At 45.8% G+C, this 27255-nt stretch overlaps 1 protein-coding gene across 5 annotated transcripts in view; it reads left to right on the forward strand.

Moving 5' to 3' along the window:
- The first annotated feature begins 322 nt into the window (after positions 1-322).
- The window catches only part of LOC140479185 (alpha-1,4-N-acetylglucosaminyltransferase-like), a 50562-nt gene continuing 23629 nt past the window's right edge, over positions 323-27255 (forward strand). For 2 of the 5 annotated variants that reach the window (XR_011960957.1, XM_072573211.1), the window contains exon 1: positions 323-462. Coding sequence is in view for 1 of the 5 variants with exons in the window: in XM_072573209.1 (XP_072429310.1) it covers positions 25410-25560 (151 nt within the window). In the remaining 4 variants the exon portion in view is untranslated. Of the gene's footprint in view, positions 463-652; positions 672-25348; positions 25566-27255 lie in introns of those variants that run through there. The other 3 variants (XM_072573210.1, XM_072573209.1, XM_072573213.1) reach the window with 3 other exon arrangements.

Below are 27255 nucleotides of genomic sequence, written 5' to 3' on the forward strand. Positions count from 1 at the left end.
ATTTAACCCATTTTTCTAACCAGCCTGTTCAGAGATGTTTTCACACAGCGTTAGAAGGAGGTGGGACTTGAACCTGCGCTCACCACTAGAGGACTATCAATTCTGTCACTGTTTAAACTCAAGCAGCTGTTCCTGCTTTTTGATTTCCCCAGCCTATTCAGTGCAAAGCAGACGGGCTTCGGGTGGATTCGTGCCAGTTGGACTGTTGTTGCTGTACAATATCAATTTACAGCCACAGGGGCTGAGAGGGCGTGTTGTAGCGCCGAGCCAATAATTCCCTTCTCTTCTAGACTGGCTCCACCCTCTCAGTCCAGATGCTGTTTTTTTGGCAACAGTCAGCTCCGTGCAGTTCTCTCTGATTGGTGTAAAGATGGGAGAAAACAAATTCTCTGTTTGAGCTGCAAAAGAGGGGAGCTCTGTATAAAACAACTGAACAGCTGCTGGTAAAGTCTTCAGGGAAAAGTGAGTTAAGGGAATTTCTCTTTAATTTATCAGTGATGTTTCGCTTTACGTAACCGCAAGTCCTCCCCTACTGTTTGTTTTCTGGCTCGCTTCATATCAGGCTATTGTCAGTGTTCAAAGTCAAGCTGAAGGTCCTGCGGAATGTTTTAAAAATCCCTGAAGGTCTTTGTGTCTTTCAAGAGGGATACAGTCTATTTTTAAAAGGAAATGTATGTCTACATCAGCCACCAACTTGTCCTTCCCTGTGGGAATAGCATTTGCAGAGTTAGTCTGACCAGGGAGAGGAGTGCAGAAATATGAGGTTGCCTAATTGGGCGGGCAAAATTAGAGGGAACTGAAGAGTGTAATTTAAATGCCGGGGTGCACAGTGATGTGAATGCCCCATTTCAACATGGGTCATTTAAAAAAAATAGTTGTGTCATGGTACAACAAGTAATTAGAAAAACAAACGTAACATTGGGGCGTGAATTGAGGAAGAGTTCCGGGTTTATGTGAGACTGGACCTGGAGAATTTGGTGTCGTTTTGGTACAGAGATAAATGGGAAGGTGGGGCGAGGGGAAGGCAATTGGTGAAGTTAGGGGGGGTCACAGTGATAGGTCAGGAGCAAATAGGTGGGAATGAAGAAGATGGGCAGGTAGGACAAGTCAAGAGGCTGATGTCGAGTTGGTTAGTCAGAGTCGAAAATTGTGGTAGTGGAAAAGCACAGCAGGTCAGACAGTATCACCAGTGATCCCATGACCACCCCCCCCCCCCAACTTCAGGGACAATCTCCATCTCCACCCCCAACTCCAACTCCACAACAGGCCCCAGCTCTCAGTCTTGCTGGGTTTTTACCATACCCAACACTGAGGATGAACAATCAGTCCTCAGTAAAGGTCTAACTTTCATCCCACTATGCTCCCAGGTCAACGAATTTCGTATGCTTTGTGACATTGAACATTTTTTCTGCTGCGTCTGTACTTGCTTTTTTGATTGTGACTCCCACCCAGCCTCCAACGACCCCTTCTCCCACCTCCTGGACACCCTGTGCAGGCCTCTTACCCTCCCTTGACCTTTTTATCTCCAACTGCTGCCATGATATTGAGTGCTTCAACCTGTCCAACCTTTTGACTCTGACGAACCTGTCCAACTCCATCCCCTCACAATGCGCAGCCCTCCCCTCCTTCTGCTCCAAACCCAACCACACCATTAAACCAGGGGACAAGGAGGGGGGACAGTGGTAGTTTAGTGCACTGACCTGTACATCACTGAACCAGGCACCAAATTACAATCACCTACTCCTACTGCCCCCTCAACCACGACCTCACCACCCATCACCGAACCATTATCTCCTGGACCATCCACAACCTCATCCCCTCAGGGGATCTCCCATCTACAGCCTCCAACCTCATGGTCCCTGAACCCTGCACCGCCCAGTTCTACCTCAAAATGCACAGACCTGACTGCCCCAGTTGACCCACCATCTCAGTCTGATCCTTCTCCACCAAATTTTCTCATCATATCTTGACACTGTACTGTCCACCTTGGACCACGTACATTCGGGATATCACCTGCTCCCTCCACCTCCTCCATGACTTTCATTTCTCCGCCCCCAATGCCTCATCTTCACCTTGAACATCCAGCCCCTCTACACATCCGTCTGCCATGGCGAAGGCCTCCAAACCCTCCATTTCTTCCTCTCCCACCGACACACATTTGATTGGTGTACTGGTCCTCATTCTCAACAACCTCCCCTTTGGATTGTCCCACTTGCTTCAGACCAATGGGGTAGCCATGGGCTCCAGCTCCGCGAAGGATACATGGAACAGTCCATCTTCTACAGTTACACCGGCACCATTCCCCACCTTTTCCTCCGCTACATTGATGACTGTATCAACACCCCCTCAAGCTCCCACAAGGAGGTTGAACAGTTCATCAACTTCTGGATTAGTGGTGCTGGAAGAGCACAGCAGTTCAGGCAGCATCCAACGAGCAGCGAAATCGACGTTTCGGGCAAAAGCCCTTCATCAGGAATAAAGGCAGTGAGCCTGAATAAGCTAGAGGAGGGTGGGGGTGGGGAGAAAGTAGCAGAGAGTACAATAGGTGTGTGGGGGAGGGGATGAAGGTGATAGGTGGAAAAGGAGATAGGCAGGTAGGACAAATCATGGGGACAGTGCTGAGCTGGAAGTTTGGAACTAGGGTGAGGTGGGGGAAGGGGAAATGAGGAAACTGTTGAAGTCCACATTGATGCCCTGGGGTTGAAATGTTCCGAGGTGGAAGATGTGGCGTTCTTTCTCCAGGCGTCTGGTAGTGAGGGAATGGCGGTGAAGGAGGCCCACGACCTCCATGTTCTCGGCAGAGTGGGAGGGGGAGTTGAAATGTTGGGCCATGGGGCGGTTTGGTTGATTTGTGCGGGTGTCCCGGAGATGTTCCCTAAAGCGCTCTGCTAGGTGGCGCCCAGCCTCCCCAATGTGGAGGAGACTACATCGGGAGCAACGGATACAATAAATGATATTAGTGGATGTGCAAGTAAAACTTTGGATGTGGAAGGCTCCTTTTGGGCCTTGGATAGAGGTGAGGGAGGAGGTGTGGGCGCAGGTTTTACAGTTCCTGCGGTGGCAGGGGAAAGTGCCAGGATGGGAGGGTGGGTTGTAGGGGGGAGTGGACCTGACCAGGTAGTCACGGAGGGAACGGTCTTTGCGAAAGGCAGAAAGGGGTGGGGAGGGAAATATATTCCTGGTGGTGGGGTCTGTTTGGAGGTCGCGGAAATGTCGGTGGATGATTTGGTTTATGCGAAGGTTGGTAGGGTGGAAGGTGAGCACCAGGGGCGTTCTGTCCTTGTTACGGTTGGATGGGTGGGGTCTGAGGGCAGAGGTGCGGGATGTGGACGAGATGCATTGGAGGGCATCTTTAACCACGTGGGAAGGGAAATTGCAGTCTCTAAAGAAGGAGGCCATCTGGTGTGTTCTGTGGTGGAACTGGTCCTCCTGGGAGCAGATACGGCAGAGGCAGAGGCATTGGGAATACAGGATGGCATTTTTGCAAGAGGTAGAGTGGGAAGAGGTGTAATCCAGGTAGCTGTGGGAGTCGGTGGGTTTGTAAAAAATGTCATTGTCAAGTCGGTCGTCATTAATGGAGATGGAGAGGTCCAGGAAGGGGAGGGAGGTGTCAGAGATGGTCCAGGTAAATTTAAGGTCAGGGTGGAATGTGTTGGTGAAGTTGATGAATTGCTCAACCTCCTCGTGGGAGCACGAGGTGGCGCCAATGCAGTCATCAATGTAGTGCAGGAAGAGTTGGGGAGTGGTGCCGGTGTAATTACGGAAGATCAACTGCTCTATGTAGCCAACAAAGAGACAGGCATAGCTTGGGCCCATACGTGTGCCCATGGCTACCCCTTTGGTCTGGAAGAAGTGGGAGGATTCAAAGGAGAAATTGTTACGGGTGAGGACCAGTTCGGCCAAACGAATGAGAGTGTCGGTGGAAGGGTACTGTTGGGGACGTCTAGAGAGGAACAAACGGAGGGCTTGGAGGCCCTGGTCATGGCGGATGGAGGTGTAGAGGGATTGGATATCCATGGTGAAGATGAGGCGTTGGGGGCCAGGGAAACGGAAGTCTTGGAGGAGGTATAGTGCGTGGGTGGTGTCTCGAACGTATGTGGGGAGTTCCTGGACTAGGGGGGATAGGACAGTGTCGAGGTAGGTAGAGATGAGTTCAGTGGGGCAGGAGCATGCTGAGACAATGGGTCGGTCAGGGTGGTCAGGCTTGTGGATCTTGGGAAGGAGGTAGATCCGGGCAGTGCGGGGTTCCCGGACTATGAGGTTGGAAGCTGTGGGTGGGAGATCTCCTGAGGTGATGAGGTTCTGTATGGTCTGGGAGATGATGGTTTGGTGATGGGGGGTGGGGTCATGGTCGAGGGGGCAGTAGGAAGAGGTGTCCTCAAGTTGACATTTGGCTTCAGCGGTGTAGAGGTCAGTGCGCCAGACTACCACTGCACCCCCTTTATCCGCTGGCTTGATGGTGAGGTTGGGATTGGAGCAGAGGGATTGGAGGACTGCGTGTTGTGAGGGTGAGAGGTTGGAGTGGGGGAGGGAGGTAGACAGGTTGAGGCGGTTAATGTCCCGGCGGCAGTTGGAAATGAAGAGATCGAGGGCAGGTAATTGGCCAGCGCGGGGTGTCCAGGTGGATGCAGTGTGTTGGAGGTGGGCGAAGGGGTCCTCAGAAGGTGGGCGGGATCCTGATTGTGAAAGTAAGCTCGGAGGCGGAGACAACGGAAGAATTGTTCGACGTCACGCTTCACTAACCTGTTCCACCTTGACCTTCAGTTCATCTAGACCATCACAGACATCTCACTCCCCTTCCTGGACCGCTCGGTCTCCATTTCTGGTGACCAACTCAACGCTGGCATCTACTTCAAACCCACCCACTCCCACAGCTACCTGGACTACATCTCTTCCCAACCCCCTACTTCCTCCTGTAAAAATGATATCCCTCACTCCCAATTCCTCTGCCTCAGCCATACCTGCTCTGAGGAGGTGCAATTCCATTCCAGGACATCCCAGATGGCCTCCTATTTCAATGACCACAACTTCCCCTCCCATGTGGTCATCAATGCCCTCCAGTGCAACTCCTCCACGTCCACACCTTTGTCCTTGAAACTCACCACTCCAACCACAACAAGGATAGAACCCCATGGTCCTCACCTTCCACCCCACTCATCTCCAGATACAGCACGTTATCCTCTGCCATTTCTGCCCCTTACACTCAGACCCCATCATCAGAGATATATTTCCCTCTCCAACCCATTTGTGTTCTGCGGAGACCATTTCCTCCATGCTTCCCTTGTTGAGTCCACGCCCCCAGCCCCCCCCCCCCCCCCCCCCCACCAACCACACCCAGCACCTTCCCTTGCCACTGCAAGAGGTGTAAAACCTGTGCCCACACCTCCCCCCTCATCTCTGTCCAAGGCTCCAAAGGATCTTTTCACATTTGACAGAGTTCCCTGTGCATCCACTCGCCTCATCTACTGTGTCTGTTGTTGTTGATGTGGTCTCCTCTACAGTGGGGAGACAGGACACCCAACTTGTTGAGCGATTCAGGGAACATCTCTGGGACACACACACCAAACAACCCCACTGCCCTGTGGCTGACCACTTCAACTCCCCCCTCCCACTGCTCCAACAACATGCAAATCCTGGGCCGCCGCCTCCACCACCAAATCCAATCCACCTGATGGCTGGGGAGAAGAACACCTCATCTTCTGCCTGGAGACCCTCCAACCACATGGCATCAACATTGACTTCACTCCTTTCCAAATTTCCCCTCCCCCTGTGGAATTCTTGGCGCTTCACTCCAGACAACACAGGTTTCTGGTCAAAGGTTTATTTTTGAACAGCTGGCGAGACATTCTGGGTGACACCAGAAGGAGTCATGTCATGTAGCCTACTTGTGGCAGTACCCCTTGATGCATGCATGTAATGTTCAGAGATTCAGTGTATTTTGCATCTTATTTGGCTGTGACTAATGCAAAGCTCTTAACATCACATGTCTGATTGCTATTATGTTGTTAAAGCAGGTATTTCTCAATCTTGCAATGACTATTGATTGCTACCTTCCTATGACAAATATCGAATTGTTCACAGGAGCTTGTTATTGTGTTATTTGCAATCTTATGTTAATCTGTAAGGAGGTAGATAATAGAATTTTTGTATTGTTCTCATTGTGGGTCTTCACATGCTCTTTGTTAAGAGATAAGGAAATATGGTAACAGGAACAGGAGGCAGATAATAAGATCTATAACCAAGGCTGATAGTCTTATTCAGGGAAACAAATATCCTTCCTTGGGACGAAGAGTAAAATACCCTCGTATGGCTCCAGACCATTTTGGCAGTTTAGAGGTAGCCTAGATACTAGCTGTGATTTCCCATCTCAGCCTTTCAGAGGACAATACATAATCAAACATGCAGTGAGTCACTCTAATAGGGGATCTTTTAACTCTTGAATTCCCAATGCTTCAAAACACAATGATAAACCAGTAAAATAGAACTTTTTAAAAAGCTTTTGGGGTTCTCTAACTTGATCACACCCACCCCACTAACCTATCACAGTAACTCCCCACCTGCCATCTGTATCCACCTATTGCCTTCCCAGCTGCCTTCCTCCCTGCTGTGCACACCCCTCCCCCACACATTCCTGATGAATGCCTTACGCCCAAAACGTCGATTCTTCTGCTCCTGGGATGGCGCCTGACCAGCTGTGCTTTTGGAGACTGGGCATGGCTTGCTCGACATAGTTTTGATGTGGGCAGCTTGGATGTTGGCGGGATGGTGATGACAAACCGTCAGCTTTGTGTGATCAGTGACAATGTCCATGTGATGTGAGAGGTGTGGGGGCTGTTGATAGGGTCTGTGTCGCCCAGTGCTCAGCAACCTACTGGAACATTTCCACACAGCAGAGTGCTCTCGTGCTGTTTGAGACTAAGGCCTGGATTTCTGCTATTGGGTACGGAGCTGAAGTTGGGAGGGGTGGGAGAGGAATTTCCCAAATTGCTGGACATGCATAAGTAGGAGGGTTGCCCAGGTTGAAGTATTTCTAATCTAGGGTGCTGTGTACAGTTGGGACTGAGAACTCTTTTGGTGCAGTGGTAGTAACCCTATCTCTGAGCCAGGAGACCTGGGTTCAGGTTCCACCTGCTCAAAAAGCATGTAATAGGGTGCGCAGTTTAGGTGGACTCTTCAAGCTAAGGTGTCCTGTAGTCTAGGGATGTTTAGGCTAGGTGGATTAGCCAGGGTTACGGGCATAGGGTCGGGGAAGTAAGTCTAGTTGGGATGCTGTTTGGAGGGTTGGTGCAGGCTTAATAGGCTGAAGGACTTCTGTCTGCACTGTGGGGATTCTCTGATAACAGTGGGAAATGGCTGTAGTTCAGCTTGCAATACCCAGAGACCGATCAGGTGCAAGTATGGGTGGTGTTGCATTGTTATGGGTCTGGTTTTACAAAAAAACACGCTTGAGTTCTCTGGGACTTAAGGGAGTGGGGAGGATTTGAGTCATGAAAGGGGAGCAAATCTCCACATTCCTCTGTCTGCTACACATTCCAGAGGCTGTCAAAAGCCTTTTGCTCAGTGTTATCCTCCAGATGCAGGAGCGTGGCAAGTCTTGGGATAAGGAGGTAGCTGAAGCAGGAGTCGTTGCAAATACACTTCTGAGTGGTGAGAATGGTCTCGGATACTCCATGTTACAACGATGAAGGATCTCAGGTGTTGCAGTTTGTAGGTCGATACTTGATGCAGAGCACAGGTCATTGTAACATCTGCTATGTCTAAGGCATAAGTCAGGATTATGATGGAACTTTCCCAGCTTGCCTGGAGAAGTGCATCTCCAACAACACTTAAAGCTCAATGTCATCTAGGACAATGCAGCCTGCTTGATCAACCACCTTCCAACATTTATTCCCTTACAGCAGTATCTACAAGATGTGCTGCAGCAATTCACCAAGACTCCTTGTGTACTCTACAAATCTGTGACCCATACTACTGGGACAAGGGTAGACCTGGGAGTATCACCTAAACGTTTCCTGATGAGTCAAAGACCATTTTGACTTGGTCTTTTATTACTGTCCCCTCATTGTCACTGAGATTGAACTCCCCTCCCATCATCACTGTGCTGACCTTATCCTGCGTGAACTGTAATGCTTCAAGAAGGTGGTTAACCACTGCCTTCACAACAACAACTAGGAACTGGCAATAGAATCTGACTGGTGATGTCCACACCCCATGATGGAATTTTAACAAAAATATATAGTGAATTCTGTGAGGCTGTTCACTGTCTAAATGGAGGAGTCCAGGCAACAGCTAAGCTCAATGTAATAAGTAGTGATTTGAAAGAGTTGATGTATTGATTTTTAATTTTCCAAACTTATCTAGATTCAAGGAAGGTTCAATGTGAATGGAAGACATGGTATTTTATTCACAAAAGTGAACCTGTGAAACAGTTTTATTAATGTATTGCAGGAAAGATGTTACGGCTACTGTTAAAGGGCAATTGGAATAATCAGACAGAGTTTACATGGGTTTGTGAACTTTCTGATGAGATTGATGTTGCAGATAAGGAGGAACTGGTGGGTGTAGGGTACTTGGATGTCCAGAAGGCTGAAAAATGGCAGATGGAGCTCAGTCTGGATAAATGCTAGGTATTGCATTTTGGTACAACAAATAAGGTAGAGCTTTTACAATTAATGGTGAGGCCTTGGGTGGTGGTGTAGAACAGAGGGATCTAAGGGACCGGGTACATAACTCTTTGGACTTTGTGTCACATACAGATCAGGTGCTTAAAGTATTTGGCACGCTTGCCTTCATTGCTCAGTCCTTTGAGTTATAGGAGTTGGGACATCATGTTGAGATTGTACAGGACATTGATGAGGCCTCTTCTGGAGTATTGTATCCAGTTCTGGTCACCCTGTTATAGGAAGAATATTATTAAGTGGAGAGGGTTCAGAAGAGATTTACCAGGATGTTGCCGGGTATGGAAAGTTTGAGTTATAAAAGGCTGGATAGGCTGACACTTGTTTCACTGGAGCTTAGGAGGGCTAAGGGGTAATCTTTATGGCGATTATAAAATTGAGGGCTACAGATAGGGTGAGTGGCTTGGGTGGGGGATTTCAAAAGTAGGGAGCATACCCTTTTTTTGAGGAGAGAGATTTTTAAAAAGACAGAAAGGACACTTTTTTTTTATATACCGTGGTTCATGTACGAAAGGATTACTTAGATTACTTACAGTGTGGAAACAGGCCCTTCGGCCCAATAAGTCCACACCAACCCGCCGAAGCACAACCCACCTATACCCCTACATTTACTCCTTCACCTAACACTACGAACAATTTTAGCATGGCCGATTCACCTAACCTGCACATCTTTGGACTGTGGGAGCACCCGGAGGAAACCCATGCAGACACTGGGAGAATGTGCAAACTCCACACAGTCAGTTGCCTGAGGCGGGAATTGAACCCAGGTCTCTGGCGCTGTGAGGCCGCCCGTAGTTGCAATGTTTAAAAGACATTTAGATAATTACAGAATAAGAAACGTTTGGAGGAATATGGGCCACACACTATTCCAACTATTATGGTTGCTGAAGAAAAGAGGCTATTTTTGCTACTCACCGATTTCGGTCGTTATTTGAACACCATCCTACCGGGGGGTATAGATTTAAGGGAAAGGGCAGGAGGTTTAGAGGGGATGTGAGGACAAACCTTTTCACCCAGAGGATGATGGGATTCTGGAATTTGCTGCTTGTAAAGGGTGGTAGAGGCAGAAGTCCTCACAGGAACTGAAGCAGTATTTCGATGTGCCCTGCCAAGGCATGGAAGGCTTTGGGCCAAGTATTGGAGAGAGATTCCAAACTATTTTAGTTTGGAATTATGGTCGGCATGGACTGGTTAGAGTTATAGAGTCTGACAGCACAGAGACAGACCCTTTGGCCCCAACTGGTCTGTGCTGACTAAAATGTCTGTCCACATTAGCTATCATGGAATCATAGAATTTTACAGTACAGAAGATGGCCATTCGACCCATCATATCTGTACCAGCTCCTGAAAGAGCTACCCAACTTGTCCCACTCTCTAGCCTGATCTCGGTAGCGTTCTGAATTAATCCCTTTCAAATATATCTCCAGCTGTCTTTTGAAACCTCCAATGGAATCTGCCTCCAGGCAGCAAATTCCAAATCCTAACAACTCGCTGAGTAAAAATGTTTCTCCTCATCTCACTCCTGGCTCTCTTGCTGACAGTCGTGAAATTGATTAATGACATTCAATCTTGAAATGTATCAAGTGACCCTTCTCTAAATTGCTCTTGTATTCATTCTGGAGTGGGACACCAAAACTGTACAGAGTCCTCCAGTTGCGATTCAAAAGCATGTTCTGTACATCTGTACCAAAAATCCCTATTTTTATATCCTTTGTGATAAAGGCCCACAGTTCACTTGTTTTCTGAAACATTTGCTGTATCAGCAAACTACCATGTTTTTGTGATTCATGGACCACGACACCTACTTTCATCTGAACTGCTGTCTCTCTCTTTGTAAAAGCATTCTGTTTTTCTACCCTTATTGCCAATGTGGACAGCCTCCATGTTTTCCCACATTAGATTCAATTTACCAAATCTTTGCTTAGTCATTAAAATGTATTGAGCCATAGAGATCTACAGCACAGGCAAAGGCCCACTGGATCTGTGCCAGTCAAAAACAACCACTTTACTATTCTAATCCCATTTTCCAATACTTGGCCCAAAGCCTTCCATGCCTTGGCAGTGCACATCGAAATACTGCTTCAGTTCCTGTGAGGACTTCTGCCTCTACTACCCTTTACAAGCAGTGAATTCCAGAATCCCATCATCCTCTGGGTGAAAAGGTTTGTCCTCACATCCCCTCTAAACCTCCCGCCCCTTCCCTTAAATCTATACCCCCGGTGGGATTGTGTTCAAATAACGACCGAAATCGGTGAGTAGCAAAAATAGCCTCTTTTCTTCAGCAACCATAAGCTGCACCAGTTTGAGGCCGCAATGGAATCTAGAAAAATGGTTCTTGTACTAGCCCTTTTATACACAGTTCTTACATATATTAACATTCCCTTACTATATTTGTTTATTTATAGATAAAACAATGTTTGAGGGGCTTCTTTCCTGGGAGACAGGAGATGGGTTAAAATGTATGCTAAGTGGTGGTTGCTACTCCCGCTAGGATTAAGAGTATGTGTTCAGTCTGTTTGCGTAATGAAGAGATGTTAGTCCTTTGTTTATTTAAGTTAGTCAATGTTAGTTTTAAAAAAAATACTAGACCTATATGCTCAAAATAAGTTAGAAATTGTACTTAATAAAGGATATTAAACTAATTACTGCAGCTAGGTTGTGAGATTGTTTGCTATTTGTCGGTTGAGTTGAATTCACTCATGCGTTTTCACTTAACTGCTGTTTTGTCAGTTAGGGGGATAGTGGCATTGTTAAAAAAGCATTCAACACATACATACTAGTTCAGAAAAATCTTTGGTGTTCTGCAATCTATTCACGTTCAAGAGACAGTTGGTGAGGGCTGATTAATCTTTCCATATTTTCGGGTAGGTCGTGGAGTCGAGATGACAGGTTTGGTTTTGTTCTGGATAGGGTAGTAGTAGTCGTAGTAGTCTTTTGATATTTATTCAGAGGCAAATAGGTCTAAATACTGCTTATTGCAAAGGCTGGTAAGAACTGAAGGTGTGAAAAAGCAGTAATGATTGTTTGTTTTAATTAGAAAGGGTTGTTCTAATTTGGTCTACCAAATTTCTGTGCTAAAATATACAGCAGAACCATGGTTTTATGAATGAATGAGCAGTGCAGAGTGATGTAGAAGGACAGTCCAGATTTTGTTTTCCAGTTGGAATTTACTGAAGGAGATTTTTGGAGAACTGGCTCATTTCCACTCGACTTGGAGGGGATGGAGTGGTCACTAAGGACTGTGGATTTAAGAACTTTACAGGTGAATTTTTTCCACATGGGAGGATTCTTCAAACTCTACTTACTGTAATGGGCTAGTAATCTTTGTTGTTATAATTATTGTATGCTGTCTGTCAGTAACTTGCTTAAATACTGGCTATCAGAGTCTTATGAAAGTGCCATCATGAAATGACAAAAGGAGTGAATGAGAAAGTGTATAAGGTAAGTGTTTCACAAAAGTCAAAAAAGGTTCAGCTAAGCATGACTCCGATAAGAACTTGCAGTAAATAATGAAGTGCTGGAGGCAAGAATAGTGGGTTAATGAGGTGGAAAAGCATTCGTTATGTAGAGCCACTAAACAAGATAAAGGAACATTCATTATGTAAAGCCATTTAAGGTTAAGAACATTCATTGTGTAACAGCAGATGGCTTAATCTTTACTATTGACACTCGTCAATTGTAACGGCCACCCAATCAATATATATGTTGCCTTATCTGGATTCTCCTACCTGTAAAATGACTATACAGTTCCTTAAGAAACTGCTGTTCCAGAGAAGACTGTGAGCTCATGTCCCTGTGCGCATGGACGATCATTCTCTCTCCCTCCAGGGCCCAGAATAAAGATGAAGGAGGTAAACCTATGTTTCTGAGCATTTTACATTGACTGACTGGGGCGGGAATGGGACAACACTGTGATCTAATAAATAAAGGGTTAAGAATGAATAAATGATGTAGGTACCCACTATTATTGAATATGGTGAGCTGGTGAGTGAGTTTAGTAAAGATAACCTAGATCACAATATCTCTCAATCACCTGGTCACTGATCCCTTCTTCAAGGGGAAAATTGCTTCCTATCTACCAATCCAAGTCTTTGTAATTTATATGTCTCAGTCGTGACCCTCTCAATCTACTCTGCTGGAAGGAGAATAACCCCAGTTTATCTAATCTCCCTTCATCACTGAAATTCTCAGCCCAGGGCAACATCCTGGTTATCACATCCCTCCTTTTAATGTGGAGTCCAGAACTGTGCACAGTAGTCCAGCATAAACCTGAAAATGTGTTGCTGGAAAAGCGCAGCAGGTCAGGCAGCATCCAAGGAACAGGAGAATCGACGTTTCGGGCATAAGCCCTTCTTCAGGAATGAGGAAAGTTTGTCTAGCAGGCTAAGATAAAAGGTAGGGAGGAGGGACTTGGGGGAGGGGCGTTGGGAATGCGATAGGTGGAAGGAGGTCAAGGTGAGTGGGGTGGGGGCGGAGAGGTCAGGAAGAAGATTGCAGGTTAGGAAGGCGGTGCTGAGTTCGAGGGATTTGACTGAGACAAGGTGGGGGAGGGGAAATGAGGAAACTGGAGAAATCTGAGTTCATCCCTTGTGGTTGGAGGGTTCCTAGGCGGAACCAGTACCATTCCACTGACACCCTCCTTCGACTGACTAAACTGGTCCTCACCCTGAACAAATTCTCTTTCCAATCCTCCTACTTCCTCCAAACCAAAGGAGTAGCCATGGGCACCCGCATGGGCCCCAGCTATGCCTGCCTCTTCGTAGGATATGTGGAACAGTCCATTTTCTGCGCTACACTGGCACCACCCCCCACCTTTTTCCTCCGCTACATCGATGACTGTATCGGCGCTGCCTCGTGCTCCCACGCGGAGGTTGAACCACTTTACCAGCACCTTCCACCCCGACCTCAAATTCACCTGGACCGTCTCAGACTCCTCCCTCCCGTTCCTAGACCTTTCCATTTCTATCTCGGGCGACCGAACCAACACGGACATTTACTATAAACCGAACGACTCCCACAGCTACCTAGATTACACCTCCTCCCACCCTGCCCCCTGTAAAAACGCCATCCCATATTCCCAATTCCTTCGTCTCCGCCGCATCTGCTCCCAGGAGGACCAGTTCCAATACCGTACAACCCAGATGGCCTCCTTCTTCAAAGACCGCAATTTCCCCCAGACGTGATCGACGGTGCTCTCCACCACATCTCCTCCACTTCCCACTCCTCCACCCTTGAGCCCTGCCCCTCCAACCACCACCAAGACAGAATCCCACTGGTCCTCACCTACCACCCCACCAAACTCCATATACAGCGTATCATCAGCTGTCATGTCCGCCACCTCCAAACGGACCCCACCACCATGGATATATTTCCCTCCCCTGCCCTATCAGCCTTCCGAAAAGACCACTCCCTCCGTGACTCCCTCGTCAGGTCCACCCCCCACCACCACCAACCCAACCTCCACTCCTGGCACCTTCCCCTGCAACCGCAAGAAATGCAAAACTTGTGCCCACACCTCCCCCTTACTTCCCTCCAAGGCCCCAAGGGATACTTCCATATCCGCCACAAATTCACCTGCACCTCCACACACATCATTTATTGCATCCGCTGCACGCGATGTGGCCTCCCCTATATTGGGGAGACAGGCCGCCTACTTGCGGAACGTTTCAGAGAACACCTCTAGGACACCCGGACTGACCAACCAACCCAACCACCCCGTGGCTCAACCCTTCAACTCCACCTCCCACTCCACCAAGGACATGCAGGTCTTTGGACTCCTCCATTGCCAGACCATAGCAACACGACGGTTGGAGGAAGAGCACCTCATCTTCTGCCTAGGAACCCTCCAACCACAAGGAATGAACTCAGATTTCTCCAGTTTCCTCATTTCCCCTCCCCCCACCTTGTCTCAGTCAAATCCCTCGAACTCAGCACCGCCTTCCTAACCAACAATCTTCTTCCTGACCTCTCTGTCCCCACCCCACTCCGGCCTATCACCCTCACCTTGACCTCCTTCCACCTATTGCATTTCCAACGCCCCTCCTTCAAGTCCCTCCTCTCTACCTTTTATCTTATCCTGCTGGACACACTTTCCTCATTCCTGAAGAAGGGCTTATGCCCGAAACGTCGATTCTCCCGTTCCTTGGATGCTGCCTGACCTGCTGCGCTTTTCCAGCAACACCTTTTAAGCTCTGATCTCCAGCATCTGCAGTCCTCACTTTCTCCTCCAGCATAAACCTCTCTGCTTTTAAGTTCTATGCCTTAGCCAATAAAAGGAAGTATCCCTGACGCCACTTTAACCACTCTATCCACTTGTCCTGATACCTTAAGGGATGGTTTCCACGCACTCCAAGGTCCCTCTGATCCTCCGAGGGTCCGAATGTTCATCATGCATCCTCTTGCTTTCTTTGTCCTGCCCAAGTGCATCATTTTCTTCTTTTTTAAATTCTAAATGCATTTCATATCCCTATTCTGTTGCAGGCTTGTTTCCTCTTAACTTACTTTCTTACTTATCTTAGTCATCAGCAAATCCATGAGCATTCGTTCCACTCCTTCATGATGCTAGAATCTCATCCACTCTCTGTACATTGCTGTCCAGAACCTGGATCCGGGCAGGCATCACTGCCCTAAGTTGCTGTCTTTCTGCTGAATATGCAGTTGCCAGCCTTCCGATCGTTACCCACCAGTGGAATGGAGTCTTGTGCCGTGATTGGTTTACTTATTCACCCTGCAACCGCTGCATTCATTCAGACTTAGAAGAACCTTTAAAGCTGTTGGCTAATTGTAGTGGTTGCCGTTCATCTTCTTCTACTACTACTACTACCTGGGCGTTGGTCAGCTCAGTTAGCTGGACAGCTGCTTTGCAATGCAGAGCAATGCCAATAGCATGGATTCAATTCCTGCGCTGGCTAATGTTGCTGTGAATGACTCTCCTACTGAACCTCTCCCCTCACTTTACGCATGGTGACCCTAGGATTAACCTATCACCAGTCACCCCGTCTAATGGGGCCCTTCTCTGGGACTGTGGCAATTTTATTACTAATACTACCATCTCAATCCTGCTCGTAGTGACAGCCCACCCAACCCAACTTGCTTCTGACCACACAGCAAATCTGATTCTTGCTGAGCGTTTGGCTCTTGTTGCCTTCTGGAATATTTAGCTAACTTGCCCACCATTGTCATATCACAAACGTCAGCAGCTTGACCTTTGGTTGCCTTTGAGCCAAAATCTTTGCACTGACATCCATGTGCTCCCAAGTACCTCACTTGCAACTGACCACCTACCACCCACCCAACCCTCCTTCCTTGCTGTGTTTCTGTAAGCTAAATTTATCTTTGTTTGATGCCTTCCTTGTTATCACACCATGCTAAGGTAAAATGTGGCAATGCAATAAACCTTACCACTTGATAGATCTGACCAGCTTCTTACTTTCCTACCATGTATCAACGAAATAATAGTCTTTTTTGTTACTTCCTAATTTCCACTTAATATATTTAATTGATTTATTGTTGTCGCACGTACCTAAGTACAATGAAAACGTTTGCTTTGCGAACAGTGCAGGCAGATCATAGCAAATAAGGACATACAGATCATAGGATGCTAAGGTAGAGTGAGGCAGACAGGGTTATGGCTGCTCAGGAGGTGCACAGAAGCAATATCAGCATTAGACAGCAGGGAAGAAACTGTTCTTGAACTTGTTAGTGTATGTGTTCAAGCTGCCTGATGGAAGAGGTTAGAAGAGTGTATTACCAGGCTAGGTGGGGTTTTCTGCAGCAGAACTTTAGATGGAGTCCATGGTTGGAAGGTTGGCTTTAGTAAAGGTCTGGGCAGTGCGCACAACTTTTTGTAGTTTCTGACGGTCCTGGAGAGAGCAGTTGCCATACCAGGCCCTTATCACCCAGATAGGATGCTTTCTATGGTGCATCTATAAAAGTTAGAGGGTCCTTTCTGGACAGGTGAAATTTCCTAAGCGCCTGGAGAAACAAGAGGTGTTGTTGTGTCTTCTTGATTGTCACATCACAGGAGGTGCGTCCTGCACCTCCCATGTAGAACGTGATACTCTCGATCCTCTCCACCTCTGCTCCAGTGGTATGTCCTCCGCCTTTCTTTCTGAAGTCAATGATCAGTTCTATTGTTTTACTGTCATTGAGAGAGAGATTGTTATCATTGTAGCACAATGCTCAGCAAGCTAATACAGGAAATCCCCCACTCCCACCCCCGTCTCTCTGTCTCTTCTCTCTTTCAATAGCAGTGAGTTCAGAGCCATGATACGCTGGTGCTGGTGTTGGACTGGTGTGAACAAAATTTAAAACACTCTCAGTACCAGGTTATAGTCCAGCAGGTAGTGTTTAGGGAACTAGTGGGGCAGGATTAATTCTGTGTCCTATGATCCTGCCCCACTGGCTCCTGTTGAAGGAGCAGCAGTCTGAAAGCTAGTACTGTACTTTCAAATAAACCTGTTGAATATAACCTGGTCTTGTGTTGCTTTTAACATGTGACAGAACGAAGGGTGGATGGAATAGTCTATACTAGTGAGAGATGTACTTGCAAAATGTACTTGTACACAATGTGTACATTGGCGTTTGCAGAAAGCTTCAAGGGTCAGACAGCAGTCCCTCTACTTGCAAGGTGCTGGGTTCTCTACTTTTTGTCATTTACATAAATGATTTGGATGCGAGCATAAGAGGTACAGTTAGTAAGTTTGTGGATGACACCAACATTGGAGGTGTAGTGGACAGCAAAGAGGGTTACCTCCGATTACAACTGGATCTGGACCAGATGGGCCAATGGGCTGAGAAGTGGCAGATGGAGTTTAATTCAGATAAATACGAGGTGCTGCATTTTGGAAAAGCAAATCTTAGCAGGACTTACACACTTTAATGGTAAGGTTCTAGGGAGTGTTTTTGAACAAAGAGACCTTGGAGTGCAGGTTCATAGCTCCTTGAAAGTGGAGTCGCAGGTAGATAGGATAGTGAAGAAGGCGTTTGGTATGCTTTCCTTTATTGGTCAGAGTATTGAGTACAGGAGTTGGAGGTCATGTTGCAGCTGTACAGGACATTGGTTAGGCCACTTTTGGAATATTGTGTGCAATTCTGGTCTCCTTCCTATCGGAAAGATGTTGTGAAACTTGAAAGGGTTCAGAAAGACTTACAAGGATGTTGCCAGGATTGGAGAATTTGAGCTACAGGGAGAGGCTGAACAAACTGGGACTGTTTTCCCTGGAGCCTCAGAGGCTGAGGGGTGACGTTACAGCGGTTTACAAAATTGAGGGACATGGATAGGATAAATAGACAAAGTCTTTTCCCTGGGATCAGGAAGTCCAGACCTAGAGGGCATAGGTTTAGGGTGAGAGGATAAAAATATAAAAGAGACCTAAGGGGCAACGTTTTCACACAGGGTGGTATGGGTATGGGATGAGCTGTCAGAGGAAGTGGTGGAAGCTGGTACAATTACAACATTTATAAAGCATCTGGATGGGTATATGAATAGGAAGGGTTTGGAGGGATATAGGCCAGGTGCTGGCAGGTGGGACTAGATTGGGTTGGGATATCTGGTCGGCATGGACAGGTTGGACCGAAGGGTCTGTTTCCGTGCTGTACATCTCTGACTCTGAAAAACGTTAGTGGTTTTGTATTACCAGCAGAAGATGAGATAGGCATCTACGCCACAGGCAGAGCAGATTTCCGAGATGCTGCTTTTTGTAGCAATGTGAGATTTGCGGTTTGATCTTTGTCTGCTCCATAAGGATATCGTTCAGGGTTGAGTTGCTGAATTTGCTTGAGGGCACCACCTCCTGTGAAGCACCTTTTTTATTATGTGTTCGTGCTGAAGCACCTGGTTCCTGACTGTACCTTGGATTTAAACTGAGTGCTGTATAGAGAGATTCCTGGAACAAGGTGTCCTTTAGCATCCGAACAAACAAAAGGAAGAAGCATTAAATCGTCTCAGTAAGATTTTTTTTGTAATAAATGCCTTTTGCAACCTGGCTTCCTGTTACAAAATGCTACAGGATGTTTAGGTTAACTCTGTCACTCTGCCAAAATGACCCAGTGTGTGGGATGATGAGTTGGGTCGTGATGCCATCAACATTTCCTACTATCTGAATTAAACATTTTGAAATTGTTGGGGAATCTGCGAACTGTCAAATGAACCCTTCAGAAAGTTTAAAATATATGCTGGCAATATTCAGGTACCTCATCGCCACCTTCTCAAGGGCAAGGAGGGACAGGCATTAAATCCAAGAGAGCCAGGCATGCCCACGTCCCACGTCCCACAAGTGAGTTTAAACAAAAATTCCTGCTCATCAAACAACCCGATGCTGCTCCTTCACCCGCTTGCTCACACAGCCCTGCAGCTGCACTCCGAGCTCATTTTCCTCAGGTTGCACGTTTCTCTGCGATATGTTTACACGCCTTTCCTTCTCCTGCCTTTTATTTCAGAATTGTTCTGGTTCCAAACATCCCTGCGCCCCCCCTCGCTCAACTGCAAACTGAACCCCCTTGAAATTTGCAAAGGGGATGTGGGTGGGTCGGGGTTGGGAAAGGGGAATGTGGGCGGGTCTGGGAGGGGAGGGGAATGTTGGTGGGTCAGGGTTGGGAAAAGGGAGATAAGGCTAGGTCAGGGAGTGGTGTTTGTGACAGAGTCAAACAGCTCGGTGTGTTTGTGTGGAGGAGAAATGCCAAAAAAGGCTATCGGCAACCAGACTCCGATAACACACAGAGAAATTCCTGTGATACTTGGAGTTAAGGTTTCAAAGTTGAGGAGCTAAATTTAGGAGTTATTGCATTTTTCCTATCTGCTGTGACCACTTTTTTTTTAAAAGGGATATTTTTAAATAATTTTGGATGTTTACAATCAATGATGTGCTACTTTAAAGTATACTAGTGCTGTTTTAACAGCTCCAGGTGACTTTAGTCAGCCTTCACTCCCATCTGTTTCCTGTGTACTTTAGATTAGATTTCCTGCAGTGTGGAAACAGGCCCTTCAGCCCAACAAGTTCACACCAATCCTCCAAAGAGTAACCCACCCAGACCCATTCCTCTACTGATTCCTCTACCCATTCCTCTATCTCTGACTGATGCACCTAATCTACACATTCCTGAGCACTATGGGCAATTTAGCATGGCCAATTCACCTGACCTGCACATCTTTGGATTGTGGGAGGAAACTGGAGCACCCGGAGGAAATCCACACCGACACAGGGAGAATGTGCAAACTCCGCACAGTCACCTGAGGTTGGAATCAAACCTGGGTCCCTGGTGCTGTGAGACAGTGGTGCTAGCTACTGAGCCACTGTGTTGCGTCCCCCCCCCCAACTAATCAGTCTTATTCTCTAATTAGTGCCCTATTACTGGTGCCCCTAGATTTTCTCCTATTCTTGGTATGTTGTCTTAATCTTTTCCTACCAGGTAGAAAAATAGAAAATATTTATTCAGAGGCTCTGTCAGTTCCTTGTTCACTTTGGAAGAAGAAACCAAGATTAGTACCTGAATGGCTATAAATTAGGAGGAGAGGAGTGTGCAGCGGGACGTGGATGTCCTTGCATACCCGTTACTGAAGAGAAGCATGCAAGTGCAGCAAGCGGTAAAGAAGGCAAATGATATGTTGGCCTTCATTGTGAGAGGTTTTGAGTGCAGGAGCTAGGATGTGTTGTTGCAGTTATACAGGGCCCTTGGTGAGGCTGCGCCTAGAATATTGTGTGCAGTTTTGGTCTCCTTTTCTGAGGAAGGATGTTCTTGCTCTCGAGGGAGCGCAGCGAAGATTTCCCAGGCTGATTCTAGGGATGGCAGGACTGACAGATGAGGAGAGATTGACTAGGTTAGGATTGTTTTTGCTGGAGTTCAGACAAATGATTGGGGGGGGGGGGGGAGAATCTCAAAGAGGCTTAAAATTCTAACCGGACGAGGTGAATGCAGAGAGGATGTTCCCGATGGTGAGTGTGTCCAGAACCATGGGTTACTCTCTAGGATTTAGGGTGGACCAGTTAGGACAGAGATAAATAGATATTTCTTCACCCAAGGATTGGTGAGTCTATAGAATTAATTACCACAGGAAGTAGTTGGTGCCAAAATGTTGAATGTATTGAAGAGGCGGCTAGATATAGCACTTGGGGTGAATTGGATCAAAGGTGATGGGGAGAGAGAAGGATTAGGCTATTGAGTTGGATGATCAGCCATGATCGGGATGAATGGTGGAGCAGGGTCGAAAGGCTCAGTGGCGTTCTCCTGCACCTATCCTCTATTTTCCATTAGTTCCCTGACTCATCCTCTTGGCTGTTCATTTGAGTGGAATATCCTACTATCTGTTCATATTTTTTTTTAGTTTACTCTCCTTATTTCTCCTTTCTTTTGCCTTTTTCTAAACTATCCTCCTCTTCTATGCTGCCAGTAAACTTGGTAAGCCTGTACATCTTGTTTCCATAATTTGATGCCATCCTGTGCCTTTTACATTAATCATAGTGATCGTCATTCCCACTGTAGGAGTGTTCTTCGCTGACAGGGAATGAAGATTCAGGAGGCGGGCAGAACGCAGACAAGTGGAAGTTGTTTATTCGTGCAGAAACTAGTTAAAACAGGGAGAGGGCCAAAGGATCTTCCCTGAATCTGGTCTCGATGTATGAACTCGGTTATTCGCTTAATCTTTGGCTTAGGTCAGAAGATAGATCGATGACACACTCTAACTTGTGTAGTAGAAAGCAGTATTTTTTTTTATACATTTCTATATCACAATGGTCACATACAATGTTGTTACAGCTCTTCCCTCCTAATCCATACACCCAATACTGTAAAACACCTGGTCAGTGGTGGGCATCCCTATGGCGAACCCCAACCGGATTGCATGATGTTTAACAGACGCTATAATCTCTGGTCCTTAGGATCTTGCCATACATCGTATTCGTTCACATTCCAAACTTAACGGTCACAGTCCCTCGGTCTTGCTCCAGGCTGGCTTATATCTTAAGGACAGCTTGGATTCTCTTATTCACAGTATTACATTCAATTACTTCTCTGATATTTCCCTCTGTCCTAGTTGCTGTAAGATTTGTAATGTTGATTGCTGTTATAAAGTTATTTATAAAATGTTAGTCATACAACTATTTGTACTTCAACATTTCGTGGAAATGGGTTGGGAACAATCTATTTTGTTCAGGGCGTTTTCCTAAAGCTAGTTGACTTCATATCTAGGTTGAAGTGCTTTTTCTTTAATACTTTATTAAGCTTTGGTTATATGTGTATATTTATGTTGAAACCTACCCCTATGATTCTAAAAAATCTTTAACTAGAATATATTGCTTTTTCTAATGCTCTGAGTAACTTGAAAGAAACACCAACTTTAGCTGTCAATCTGATTAGCAGTTTAGGGAGTTAATAGGCTACATGTGGCATTTACTGGGATAATTATTCTTCCATTAATGAAGGTCAAGGTTGGTGACTTATCTGTACGCCAGCATGTTCTTATCAAAAACTGTCTGCAATGGCATTCTTATGGCTTTGGAGAGGTCTATTCAAAGATGTTGTTTTCTTTAATCAAAGACTGGAACAGACTGTTTGTCTTGTTTAACTCCCCTCAGCCATCTTGTGTTTTAATTCTAAGGCAGGCTGCCTCTTTTTGTTTATTGACTATTTTGCATGAGCCAACATAGGCCACTCTATTCTGGACAGGTGTAGACCACCCCTACACCCACAGTCTTATTTCTGTGAGAAACCAAGCTCACTCACTTCAATAATTTCAGTCCGAGGCATGATCTGAATCAGTAATGTCATTTATTTTACCCTTGCAAGAGGGCGCAATGTCCACTGTCTACAAGGCAGGGACACACACACACACACACTGAATTCAACAAATACACGATATTTATGTAATTTGGTTCCTTTTTTTATCCTATTGCTCCTCCCCTGTTTACATCTTCCACTTCTCTAAGACCGGCACCCATTACTCCTGTTCATCTCTTGCCTTATCCGGCCTTGTCTGTGACAAAGTGCTTATTTCTGGCCTCAAGACCGTTTGTCCACATCCTGCTGTGGCCCATTGTTCGGTATTATCTACTCCCTCCATCTGTGCTTTCCCCAACCATACTGATCCTTATGACCTTTTAATTGGGGTTTGTTCTTGTGTTTCTGTAAAAGTGGGAAACTGATGCAAGCATATCTGGCTTAACCTATATCCTCACATCACCTTATCTATTTGTCTGTAACATCTACCATTGTTTTGCAGTCACGTTTCATTCTTGCATACAATTTTAGCTAATACAAAAACAATTATGTATTTCCTCCACATAGTTTTCATTCTTGTTGACTCAGCTCTTGGTTGAAACAATTACACACTGGTGAGTTCATTTACCTTGTATAAGTAATTATAATTGCAGAAGTAACACCACTTTACATATATCCCACAGTCTTATTTCCTAATGGGTTATTCCTTCAGTTATGAAATATCTCATTAAATAGCTCCCAGTTTTAAAACTTAGCTTTTTGCATTCCACAGTATCCATTCTAACATCCTTGTCATTACCTTCACAAATTTGAGACATTTGTTTCAGAGTCCTGTTTCTTGTCCTCAGAATTCCACATTCAGTTATCAGTTTATGATTGCTCTTGCCTCAAAGATTCTTTGCTGTGAGATATTTAATTCTTTTGTAGCACGTTACCAGATCCAATGTAGCGAGCATTCTGGTAGGTTCCAGAGCAGACTATTTCAAATACAGTGTCCCAATTCATCATCCAATGTACCTCTTTGGATTCGTCCAATCTATATAAAGGTGAAAATCTCTCACAATTATTGCAAAACCTTTCTTAGAAACCTACACTATATTTGGATACATACCTTTATCCTACAATGTCATTAGTGTTAGGTAGCTTATAAACTGCATTTTACCTTCTTTCTTTTCGTATTTCTATTTCCACCCAGACTGAATCAACACTTTGATCTTCCAGACCAAGATCTCTCAACTGTATTACGTCCTAGTCCTCGTCCCCCTCCCCCGAACAGAACTGTCTCGTCCCTTTGATTTCTTGCTATTTTCAATGAGTTGATGGCCCTTGTTTTTAAAAAAAAGAGGGAGAGAGGAATTCTCTCCGAATGCAAGGAAGCTCATCCATTCGTGTTGCCTGTGACCATTTTGAAGTTGATAGCAGCTGACCCCATTGTGACAAATTTTAATCTCATAGAAACCAACAAAATAGGAAAAGGAATAGGCCATTTAACCCTTCAAACGTGCTCCTCCAATCAATATGGTCATGGCTGATCATCCAACTCAGTTCCTGCTTTCTCCTCATACCCTTTGATCTCTTTAGCCCTAAGAATTATATCTAACTCCTTTTTGATAACTGTTGCAAAGTTGGGTAGAGTCATTCTAGATTGGGAGACAAAAAGTAAGAATTCGGTGTTTGTAAAATTGTAAAATGGGAAAAGTGCTGCATGGTCCCTTTTAAAAGAGAGTCTTTTTTTTTAAATGCGTACCATTTAAAATGAAAGCACAGAGAGAGCCCAAACTGAATCATTTTGTATCTAAAAGCCATACAGTTAGCAGGCCAAGTGGCAGTTTTTACCAAGACAATGGGCTTTTGAATTTAGCCAATCAATTTGAGCCAGGAAATTAGATACCAAAAACCTGTTAAATTTAAATCTGATGGTTTTGATAACATTAGAAGTGATCCTAGTGTAAGATATATTGGTATGTCATCAAGGGTATAGAGGAGGGGGCTGTTGGATAAGGACCCCAGATCAAGCTGCTGTCCGCCAGGAGCTCTCACTGTGTGTGTGTGTGTGTGTGTGTGTGTGTGTGTGTGTGAGAGAGAGAATTGCTGGCTCTCGAGGGCTCCTCTGTGTATTAGAGAAAGCACCATCTAAATAACCATGGTACCAATGACAGAGAGGGCATTCCTGATGGAAGAATCGACTGATAGAGTACAAAATGTGAGGAAGAAAGCCCACTCACTTCAATAATTTCAGTCCAAGACAAGTGGGTGTGATGTCCAGTGTCTATAAGGCAGAGGACATACACCCCAAATTCAATTCATACATAACATTTATATGATTTGATTTCTTTTGTTTTACATTGCTCCTCCCCTGTTTACATCTTCCACTTCCCTAAGACCGGCCCCCATTACCCCTGTTTATCTCTTGCCTTATCCGGCCTTGTCTGTGACAAAATGCTTATTTCTGGCCTCACACAAGGCTGTTTGACCTCATCCTGCTGTAGGTCATTGTTAGGCAACTTCTTTCTTCATCATTATCTACCCCCTTCATCTGTGCCTTTCCCGAGGCCGTTCTGATCCCTATGACCCTTTTAATTGGGGTTTGTTCCTCTGTCTCTGTAAAAGTGGGAAACAGATGTTTATACCTACTATTTGTCCAGGCGTATCTAGCTTAACTTCATCCCCTCACAATATCTTATCTATTTGCCCGTAATGTCTACCATTGTTTTGCTGTCACATTTGATTCTGACATACAATTTTAGCTAATACAAAAACAATTATATATTTCCTCCACATCGTTTCCATTCTTGTTGACTCAGCTCTTGGCTAAAACAATTACACACTGGTGTGAGCTCATTTTACTTTGTAAAATGGAATTGCAGAATTGCAGAAGTAACATTAATTTACCTATATCCCACAATTTCCCCCTTTTCTTTAATTACCATTTGTTATCTTCTGCATTTTTCTTTTAGGGGCACCTGTTTCATCAAGGCTGTTTCAATCAGTCTTTGGGTGAGCCCTCGTATACAGGGTATGATACAACAGCCAATGGCCACCAATACCCCGACTGCTACTATCAGGGAAGTAAGGATGGGAACCACCACCCCCTACTACCTTCCAAACCATGATTCAAGCCATCCTGTGAGAGATGTGTCTACTCCTGGATTCTCAGCCAATTCCTCTGGTAAGGTAGCCAATCCCCTTAAGACCCGAGTAATTGAACCATCAGGTGCAGTGTTATTAGGAATAAAGGTACAACATCTTCCTCCTAACATCACACACACACACCCCCTTTTTCTGCTAAAACCCTATCAAGGGCCATTCTGTTCTCCCATGCCATCCTACTTGTCGCATCAAGCTGGTCTGATATTCCTTGAGCCGCATCTCTTGTATAATTTATAAATTGCTGTTGATTATAGAAAATGTAATTTATCCAATCTACATTTTTATTAATTGTTACCCAGCAAAAGAGAGCTGACTCAAAGCCTGCTGCAATCTGGTTACGAGCCTTGAATTCATCAGATACCCCCCCTAGGGACTCCTACCGAATCGAGATAAATCCTGTCATCCGAAAGAATTGTCTAACAGTGATCTCTTACTCCTTCCCTTTTTCCCTCCTATCTTTTCCTTCTCAAATCCCAGGGTAAATGGAATTGCCAATTGTACAATTGCACATATCCCTCTCCAATCCGGAGGTAGCGTGGGTCTCAATATTTTGCCTCCACAGTCCCACCACAGATCCGCTCGGGGAACCTTTAGTGCTGAGTAGTTCCCTCCCTTCTCCGTTTCGGTTACATTCTTAATCTCTGTACATATTTTCAGCTCCCCCAAATCTCTCGACCGACTTGTACCTCGTCTACGCACACACGATGTGTGATTTCCAACTGTGACGGAGAATAAGGGAGGGAAACATCAGAGGGATGTTTCCAAGGGAGGGAACATCAGAGATAGGGAGGTACAATTCCTATTATTCCATGCAGTCTCATCCTGATACAGAGCTATCATACATTTCATGCCCTTCCTGTCTCCCTTCCACCCGAGCGGAAAGGAAACCACCTTGGCCACTGGCCTACCAGAGGCACATGCATAGCAATTGCTTTTGTTCAGACTTTGTACAGTATACTTTACCCATTCAACCCAGGCATTTGCATCCCCGTACCCAGTTTCTATTTCAATGGTCTGTTTCAAGTCCTTTACCTCTATAAATTTTACTACTTTAGGATCAGCGGGAGGGGTGAAAGATTGTATCTTATTACCCAAGAAATCCTTCCCATTTGCTTTCATTTCTATCCCAAACGTTTCATTTCATTGTATCTCATTGGTGCCCCCCCCCCCCCCCCCCCCCCCCCCCAGGATTGTTTCGTGCCATGTGGTTTTCCTTATCGTTAGGTATATTGGGTTACACTTTTTATCGGGACACTTGCGAGCTGGTCGGAAGGGGGCCCGGTGTACTGTGACGTGACCATTATACTTAGTACCGTCCCCAAGGCCATCCCCGTAAGATGTATCTCAGAGCTGCGGTACTGTCTCTGATTATCTACATCCCCACAGTTTACTAAGCTGCATACATCAACGACTATTACTTGTGGATTATCAGATTCAGGAACCGTTAATAATACATATGAAAATGATATTTGACGAAATCCCAATACTAAAAGGGCTAGCATGGGGGCAGCACGGTGGCACAGTGGTTAGCACTGCTGCCTCACAGCGCCAGAGACCCGGGTTCAATTCCCGCCTCGGGCGACTGTCTGTGTGGAGACATTCTCCCCGTGTCTGCGTGGGTTTCCTCCGGGTGCTCCGGTTTCCTCCCACAGTCCAAAGATGTGCAGGTCAGGTGAATTGGCCATGCTAAATTGCCCGTAGTGTTAGCTAAGGG

Source organism: Chiloscyllium punctatum, chromosome 6 (genome assembly GCF_047496795.1).
Source record: "Chiloscyllium punctatum isolate Juve2018m chromosome 6, sChiPun1.3, whole genome shotgun sequence".
Taxonomy (NCBI): Eukaryota; Metazoa; Chordata; class Chondrichthyes; order Orectolobiformes; family Hemiscylliidae; genus Chiloscyllium; species Chiloscyllium punctatum.